Raw genomic sequence first — 9,830 nt, 5'->3', positions numbered from 1 at the left:
TCAGGGGTGGGCAGCTGACATCACCAGATGTCAGCTGCCCGCTCACTTCCTCCCGAGGGTGCACGCAAATCTAAGTGACCTGAGAGTCACTCAGATATGGGTGCACGTTCCAAATCATTCGATGGTCGGCGAATGGATTGTTTATGTTAAACAACCATTCGCACTCTGTGGGGGTGGGGGCGTACCATCATTCGCAGGGAGGGTTCTGGTTGCATCCAAGCGAATCAACCAGAATAACCCCCCCTTGTGCTTACATGTTTTGCAGTTTGTCTTGCAGTATTGTTGATTTGATGCTTGTATATTGACAGTGTAAAACATGTGCATATTGTTCTATTATTGGACATGATGCTTATCGATAGATAGGTGCATATGGTCTCAAATTCTATTTGTTTATTGAATGCAATTTATAATAGGGATTTGGGCCACAATTGGTTGCATCAGCACCACTATGTCATTTACTATGTATTGTGATGATATACCAGCTTTCTATGCAAATACTGACTGCATTTACTCTGTTCCTCCCATGATGCCTTACTCCTGACTCCATGGTTTGGTAAACCTTTTTATTTGACTTTGCCCTAACCCTCGTCTGCTTTCTGACAGTGTACTTGATTAGCATGCCATGTAATTGTCCTACATAGAGCAATGGCTTAACTTTGCACTAGAGATTCCCTTTGGCTGCTTCGTGCTGGAATGCATTTGAGGGCCACAACATGTGGGCATTTCACAGAAAACCCTTGTGGGGGCCTCCGGGGAGACCTGAATTGCACTTTAGCCTTTGTGCCTCAGAGGAACCTGGGCCAACTGCACTGCTAGAGCCACAGAGCGTCCGCTTTTCATTCGCATTGAACTTTTTAGTAATTAGTATTCTGAGATTAAATTGCATTCCATATAAACTAAAAGCATTTTTATTTGTTATTATTACTTTTATAATTTTATGAATCATCCAGCAAACAATTATAGGATATATATATATATTTATATTTACAGTACCTATCTTTCTAAAGTATTTTTTATTTTTTTTTGTGCAGACATCACGGAAAAAAAATTTGAATTTGAAAAGCGTCCTTGTGGCTGTGATGATAATAAAGTTATAGTGGAAAGACCTGTACACATGGGGCAACTTCAGCCTTGTACTGAGTGATCTACTGTAGTTTAGCCTAGATTGCTCAGCGCACACACCTATGACACACATTCTATGCCCCAGTGATGTGTGCTTAGCGATCTGTGCTGACCAGTGTTCTCTGGTGAGAACACTGGCGATCTGACTTGATTTTGACGGCATGCAAACAAAATCTACACACGGAGCGATCTGTGCATAAATTAAAAGCAATGTAGAGTGATCAATTATACCTCTTTTACACCACCGCAAAAAAAACGGGTCATCGGCGGGTCAGACCCGGGTCAGCGGCGGTGGAAATGGGTCACGCCGTGTCCCTTTACACAGGAGTTCTACCCAGGTCCTGACCTGGGTAGAACACGACTAGGACCTGGGTAGAGGGCGGTGTAAATGGGTACGCCGGGTCATCGGACCCAGCTCCCATTTACATAAATGGGGGACGTGCAGCCTGCGGACCGCAACATCCGCAGGTTGGATGGGGGGGCACAGACAGCCTGCTCTGCTGTCTGCTATACTCTGCAGACAGCAGCTGCGGCAGCGGAGGAGGTGAATGGATGCCTGTGTGCGGCATCCATTCACCTCCCGTTCGAGGGCTACCCCCCCAGCCCTGGGGGCTGGGTGCAGTCAAGCAGATTACCTTTGTGCTGGGCTTGTCCCCAGCGCAGCGGTCTGGGACCCAGCGTCGGCGATCGGCGCTTGGAGATGATGTCATCTCCAAGCGGTGGTTCGGGAACCGACTGCACCAGGTGGGTGGGAGCACTGGTGTAAAAGGGACCAAACACTGGGTTGCATCCGGCTTGAAGCTGGGTCCAAAAAGCCTGGCGCGACCCGGCGTTTTGGTATAAAAGGGGTATTAGAAATAGGGCTAAAATCGCCCCATGTGTATGCCCCTTAAGGGAAGTATCCTAATATCAATGTTAGTTATAGGAGCTAACTGGATATCACTAGCATTGCTAGCAGCTTTGCCAGGGTCTATACAGTTAGCTCAGATGCTGAACGTTCATCCCAGGATTCCGGCACTTATTGGGGAGTATGTCTCTGGCCCCCGAAGCATACTCCCCAATAAGCAGCTCCCAGAACTGTAATTACACGTGAGATTGGTAACTTATCTCAGATCCCATGTGTAATGAAGTTATTGTGGGTCATTTTTGGCCAATAACAACAGCCTCTAATTGGATACCACGATAATGACCATTGGTCATAAAATGCAATATAAGGTCATTTTATAGGCCAAAAAACGGATCAGTATTCAATTAGCTGCAATAATGATGCGTTTCCAAAAAGCGTGGGTAAAGGGGGTTGCAAAAGTTTATCACCTTATTTATTGAAACTACATGAAACCCCACCACATACGTTTTCCATGTGAAAAATACATACACCGCGGATTTAGATTAGCCAGGTGAAACAAATCCGTGATAAGTGACGGTGATCATCGCTAATATGAGTCTGGGCTCATGGGTCACTCATTCTATGACTCCGCCCAGCGTTATACACAGTCTCAGAGTGACAGGTCTGGGCTATTATATAGGAGATCAAACAGTGAAAATAAAAGTATATTTGCTATGCTACAACGACTACTTTGGCTTTTATTTGTACAAGTACTCTGCCTGTTTTAGAGGGTACCATTTAAAACAATCCCTGTATAATATGTTATGTTGCATTATTATTTATATAACAATTAAAAACTACAAAGTCACCAAACAAGTATGTAAATATTATGGGCCACCTTTGCTATGTATTTGTGCCATTTTTGGGGATATGTGTGTCTGCTTATATGTGTTATACTCTTTTTTTGTCCATTCTACACTGAAGTTCTCAAATAAATGGAATGCATTGTAAACTTGCAGTAAAACTTTTAGGATTTCTTTTTTGTTTATGAGATTCATCACCCCTCTCCCTCCTCCTCTGAAACTGTACCACTCTCCTCAGTCAAACCATCTCTCTCTTTCTCCCTCTCCCTCTCTTTCTTTCTCTCTCTCTCCTTCCCAAACATTTAGCACGTGATGCTGCTCAGATGTGTCACTTCAGGCCATAAAAGTGAAGAGAGAGAACAAAAGGCACAGAGGAGTATAAATCCCCAGCAGGGATCCTCTGCTCACTGACAGGCACCGGGCAGCTCCTCCACACATACACACAGGGGAAAAAAAGAGAGAGAAGAAAGGCTAAGAAAGTAGAACAAAAAACGTCTGCTGTATATACACAGTAGTACTACCTCTCCCATACAACCTGTGTCCAGTCTGAGGATGTACCTCCTTATTATCCTGCCTTCTCTATGCTTGCTGGGGGCACACACAGCACCTTTAACCCAGAAGACCTTCCAACATAGAACACAGGTGAGTTACAGGCATTGTCATTTAATTTGTATTGTTTTAGGTCATAGTTTAAATGCATTGGTACAAATAGTTTCTGTTGGATATTTTCATGTTCTACTTAAAATGTAATAAAACCATGTAGTAATTATGTTCTACTACTAGTTTTCTAATCCATCCTGGAACTCTCAGACTAGAGATCTAAGTGCACCCCTTAACTATTCTCATATATTTGACCCTTTGCAGATGCAATGTACATATAATACCAAGAGGATGGCAAATGTGTTTGGAATTGTTTATAAAATGCTTATTTAATTTCCTTTTTTCTTCATTTTGCATTCTCTGCTCTTAGCAGAGGAGCAATGGGTGCCCAATTGTAAAGCGCAACGGAATTTGCTGCACTATTTAAGAAACTGTTCATAAATAAGTAAATACAGTAAATAAAATATTATTAATAATATTAATTTAATTTATATAGTGCTCTTTCTGAAATAGGACTAATTTATTATTAGGGGGCATTAGCATATAATGGGTGTTCATAAGTTTCTCTGCAGATGTTTTCACCTTCGAGGAATGTGCTGCAGGCCCCTTGCAGTTCAGGGGTGATGATTTTCTGATTGGATGAGTGTGACAGCCACTGGATGACTCTGGCAGACCCTGTTTGTATAAGGGATGTTGTGTTTTTGTGCTGTCAGCTGCCTGGGATTTGGAATCTGCAGGCTGGCGTTTTTATATATCAGTGCTAAGCACAGTCTGACAGCTTTTCAGAGGCGCACATGTACAGAAACCGGCATTTCATCTTTAAACCATTTTGCAGTCATCAGGATTTTACTTGTAAGGCACTCATGTGGCTAAAATGTTCCTATCAAGCCAATGCATTACTTTTTTCACCAAAATAATGTATCTAATCATGAAGAACAAGAACATGTGAACTTTTGCATGTGCCCAGGTATTCATTCAAAATACATACATGTAAAATAGAATAATGCATTTAAAACACACAATTATAGTATTTGGCCACTGACTTATGGAAGGTGTGAATACACTTGATCCTTTGTTGCTTTGGACTGCCACACAATGACTTGGCTTCATCTAGACCTGTGTGCCAACGTTCTGTATAGAACAAAGAGCGCTTTTCTCTTTATGCTTTTCCTTATGAAGCACAGTGAATAATGTAAGAAGCTTCACCAGGAGGAGTTTTAGACTACAGCCTGATTATGATGGGTTGGGCTTATAACCAGAACAAAGAGAAAGTTTGGCTGCTAAAGCACAACACAGCAAACAGTGGTACCCAGTGCTGCCGTGTTTGTGCTACTTCTCTCATTTGTATTTGTATCATTGTCTAAATAGTGTAACACTAGTTGACTGTATGGTGGCATCTACGGGAGCCAATATGCAATTTGCCCAGATGGATTCTGTGTTCTTGTTCAAAGTTATTTCCGATCTTTTGAAATGTTTATCCTCTATATAAACAGGATCTGAAAACATTGCACGGATTGAATGTTCAGTGAAGAAGGACAGAGAGAGAGAGAGAGAGAGAGAGAGAGAGAGAGAGAGAGAGAGAGAGAGAGAGAGGTGTTGAAGGGAGTTTATGTTAAAGAGACACCACCCTGAAAATGCCCTGATTAAAAATAAATAAAGTAGGTATTTTGTATAACTCCTCCCAGTTAAATAAAAGGGTACTCAAAAATGAGATACAGGTCCTATAACGGTTATTACAAGGTAAAGGTAAAGGGTATGCTATTACTTACCATATATACTCGAGTATAAGCCTACTTTTTCAAAACATTTTTTATGCTGAAAAAGCCCCCCTCGGCTTATACTCGAGTGAGGGTCCCACTTGAGTCAATACGTTTTCACAGTTTTTTGTTGTAAAATTAGGTGCCTCGGCTTATATTCGGATCGACTTATACCTCAAGTATATACGGTATGTACTATAGATACAGATGTTTTTTTCCTAAACCAATATTCATAAAAATACAGTAAAAAAATAAATAAATACAGTAACGCTGGGAGCATTCTGACCATGGCTAATCACTTGCCTGGCATGATGACTGAATCTGATGCGACCAATCAGAAACTCCCAGTCACCAATCTTATAGAGACTACCTGGCACCTCTGCATCCTTGAATCCCCCAGTGTCTGCCAATCAGGCGGCCTTGCAATAATCCCTGCCCAATGGCTGCGGTCTGCGGAGTGCAGCAGCCACTGGGGATATGTAAACAGGCAACTCACTGCCCCCTGTATAAACCCATTGGCTGAAGAGATAAGCAGCCACCGGTGAAATGTGTCCACTCAGCTACTCCACATTATTCCCTGTGGTAGCCACCATAGAAATGCCGTCAGGCAAGCCATTGTATTTGTAGGGATTCGGTCGAATGAGCAACAGTGTCTAGGTCGACAGTCAGTAGGTTGACCACTTTTGGTCAACAGTGAAAAGGTCAACACATGAAAAAGTTCAGCATTGTTTAGATCAGGGCTGGGCAACACCGACCGACTACACATCCCAGGATGCTTTGCATTAGTTTTGCTATGTGGCAATGCTGAAACTGATGCAAGGCATGCTGGGATGTGTAGTTCACTAACATCTGGAGGGCCGGTGTGGCCCAGCCCTGGTTTAGATCAACATTGACAAAAGGTTGACATAAGCAAAATGTTGACATGAAAATGGTCAACAAAGGACAATGTCGACATGAGCTTTTCATGATTTTTTTTTTAAACCGACTTGTTCTTATGCTGGGTACACACCAGGACGACTAGGGCCCGATCCCCACAATCTAGATCCAATTCCGATCAATTGGATGTAGATTGTGTGGTGATTGGGCCCTTTTCTGACCTGGTGTGGACCGATACCGATCCGATGCGCGGTCCCGCTGGTCGGTCGGTCGTTATTGAGATCCTACCTGCTGCAGGTAGGATCTCAATGACAACCATACAGCCGGGTGCGGGTCGGCATCGGATCGGACCCGCTCACGGTGCACATCGTGAGCGGGTCGTGCCCCCCGCGTCATCGTGAGTGGGTCGGACGAGACACTGACGACCCGCTCACGATGTGCATCGTGAGCGGGTCGTCCTGGTGTGTACCCTACATAACTTCATGATTCAGGTGGGGATAGAGTTAAGGCCTCCATACACTGCGGCGATTTCTCCCCTCAGAGAAATAGCACGCAGTACTCCCTTGAGCCGCCTGGGACCTTCCCAGGTGGCAGGATCACATGCGATATAATGAATGTAGTTCTTTGGCATGCGATATATAGCATGCAACCACAGCTGAGCATGCCTAGCTCAGAAGCAGTCCAGGATATTGGGGCGATTCGCAGGATCTGGTGCGATTGCATCGGATCTGCTGTCAGTCACCTGCAGTTTGGGCTCTTTTTCTGTGATTGCTGCAATCACAATCACCCACATTGCAGGTATATCACCCAGTGTATGGGGGCTTTATATTATAATAGTGTGCCGAGTGCAGCGAAGCACCGCGCTGGAAGCATGGCGAGCGCAGTGAGCCATGCAAGGAGATGCGGTACACTTATACGGTGTCCATGTTGGCAGATTTCAACATAGACACCAACATTTATTTTAAATGTTGACCGTTTCCCGTGTTGGCCATTTTCATGTAGATTTTTTGTTTGTGTCAACCTTTTGTCAATGTCAGACTCAACCTTGTTGACCTTTCTTGTGTGGATTATATCACATTTGATCAATAGTGGTCGACCTATTGACTGTCAGCCTCATTACTGTTGACCTAATGATCCCCACCCATATTTGTACTGTCACATTGTATTTGCCTGAGGTTTCAGCTACTAGGACATAAAGAAAATAGCAAAGCCATGACTGCCAACATCACCGATAATCATTATCAATACATCTGGAAAACAATTTTTTAGCATAATTATTATACATTTTTGTTCATGTTTATGCAAAATATAGTAGGATAGGTTTAAAACCATCAATGATCTATGCCCTGATGTCAAGTCATTGATGTCAGCACCCATTGCCAGTAACACACCAGCTGTGCTGGCACTATTTTATTAAGTAAAAACAGATGTTCTTGAGCTAATTCAATCATGAAAAAGCAACAATTTCTGAGCTGCTTTTGGAACAGATATTAGCCAGTTAAATGGTTAATGACGTCACTACTGAAATCATATTATGAATTCTGATATTGTTTCTTCTAAAATGGCCCTTCATTTACGTAAGGGGGGAGTCAACTTTTTCTGTGTCTTTGTGAACATGACCAATGGGAGCACTTTTTGGTTTGGAAGTACCCCATTAAGAACATATGCACGTCATAAGTGCACATTTAGTTCTATTCTGTATATTGGTCCAAAATATCAATAGTCTAACAGACTCGATGGCGAGAATTAAAACAAGAAAATATTGATGTGTAACAGAGCAGCAAATAAGGGAAATGGATGGAGTGAGCAATAGTAAAAAAAAGTGCTAGTGGACTGCTAAATATATATGATGGGAGCTGGGATGATTGGCAGAAGTTATTTGTACATAATATTTTTTAGCAAATTTTTTTTACAAATCTCTGCTACTGCACATTCAAAGATGTTTCACATATATGATGCAATCTGGATCATTTGCGCTCGATTGTTATTGAACTCAAGCACAATTCTATGAGACCACCCAAAACCACCAAGAGGGTCTTCTGCTTACAATGGCTGCCCATTGTTTTGTTATTGTATTATGCACAAACCGGTACTTAGGATGCAGCCAAGTCTAAAAGCTCAAGCAGTAGGGACTTATACAATTGGCTGGAGACTACAGGAAAATACCCAATAGTAACATACAACTGTCTGAAAGCCAATGGGGAATGGAGATTGATCTGGCAGAGCAGAATCTAGGTATGCATACACATTGAAAGATAAAATGTAAAGATACCATTGTGCATATGGTCTTGTGTGCACACACTATATCCCAAGGGTCCTTAATGATGTCCTCCATCATCCTGCATGTACATATGACAAAAGACATCAATAAAGAATGCAGCATGGTCATTCCCAAACCTGCCGTTGCTCATCGCTACTGGCACCAGCAATCGTGCATACACACTTGCCAATGCCGGCACCACTGTAGACATTGTTGGGTACACACATTGTATCCAACAGCAGCAGATGACGCACCATGCATTTTGGTACTGCGGAACACAGTGCAGCTGCTATACACAGGCTGAGCTGTGGGAGAAAGTACGATAAAAAGACAGGCTATGGAATAACCAACGGTAATATCAATGGCAAAGCAAGGTTGCAGGCACAACTAAGCATGCAAGGTTCAGACACACAGAGTATCCACAGGCTGGAAGGTGCAGTGACCTGGTTGCCTAGCAATATCCATAACCCGCCAAGAAGGAAAACTGCAGTGTAGCTTGTAACAATGTCCCCCCTCCCCAGGAGGGGTTATGGAAACCCTAGAACTGGGCTTATCTTCAAATTCCTTGAAGAAGGATCTTTTATGATCTGCTGCATATTGGAATTTTCTATGTACCTATGATCTCTCTTGAAGCCTATAGACCTGGGGTAGCAAACCCTTGTCCTCGAGAGCTACCAACAGTGCATGTTTTGCAGGTCTCCTCACAGAATCACAAGTGAGCTAATTAGCTCCATCTGTGTATCTTTTAAAATGTGTCAGTGACTAATGAGTGCAGCTGTGGTTGTCTGGAAATTGTGAACTGTTGGTAGCTCTCGAGGGCTAGGGTTGGCTACCACTTCTATAGACCTTTCAATGAACCTCCTACAAACAAGGAATCCTGATATTTTCCACAATTTATTCTATATGACCCAAACAGTCTTGTAAGGGATCAAATTCATTTGCTCTGTGGTGACATCTGATAACGCAAAAAAAGGAGACACTTTAGTGGATAAGCATTGTTGTAAGTAAATTCTTCTAAGTGTAGATATTGAGCCCAGACATTGGGACATTTAGAAATGTGAAGATATTATTCAAGTTATTGGTTGACATGTTCAGTCTGGCCATTTGATTGCAGTTAATATCCTGATGCAAGACTGAGGCTGATACCTAAAGAGGAGCAGAAAGATCTCCGCAACCAAACAATAAACTGAGTACCTCTATCTGACATGATATCCTGTGGCAAACCATGCAATCTAATATATGTTAGATGAATAATGAAGCCAGATCTTTATCTCTGGGAAGTCAAGGGAATAAAAGAAGATATTTTACTCAACCACTAGCCAAATAGACTTTGAAGACATTGTGACCATGGTTTGGACAGAGGGGGAGAGAATTAATTTTATTCTTGGCACCGTTTTTGTAGGATTGCATGAATTTCTGGACATCTAAAGTAACAGAAGGCCACCATATGGCGTGGGCAGTAACTCGAGTTTTGGAGATGCCTGGATGACCACAGGCTTCATTAATGTGGAAATTGGACAATTCCT

General features: G+C 42.6%; 1 protein-coding gene across 1 annotated transcript in view; it reads left to right on the top strand.

Annotated features, from left to right (window-relative positions):
• The first annotated feature begins 3,209 nt into the window (after window positions 1-3,209).
• The window catches only part of MMP11 (matrix metallopeptidase 11), a 38,151-nt gene continuing 31,530 nt past the window's right edge, over window positions 3,210-9,830 (top strand). The window contains exon 1 of the mRNA XM_083158405.1: window positions 3,210-3,453. Within this exon, the coding sequence (XP_083014531.1) occupies window positions 3,364-3,453 (90 nt within the window). The 5' untranslated portion in view covers window positions 3,210-3,363. The remainder of the gene's footprint in view (window positions 3,454-9,830) is intronic.

The sequence above is a fragment of the Crinia signifera genome, chromosome 1, assembly GCF_055691185.1.
Source record: "Crinia signifera chromosome 1, ASM5569118v1, whole genome shotgun sequence".
NCBI lineage: Eukaryota > Metazoa > Chordata > Amphibia > Anura > Myobatrachidae > Crinia > Crinia signifera.
The sequence above is the reverse complement of the archived record's forward strand: the minus strand, read 5'-3'. Positions and strand labels throughout refer to the sequence as shown.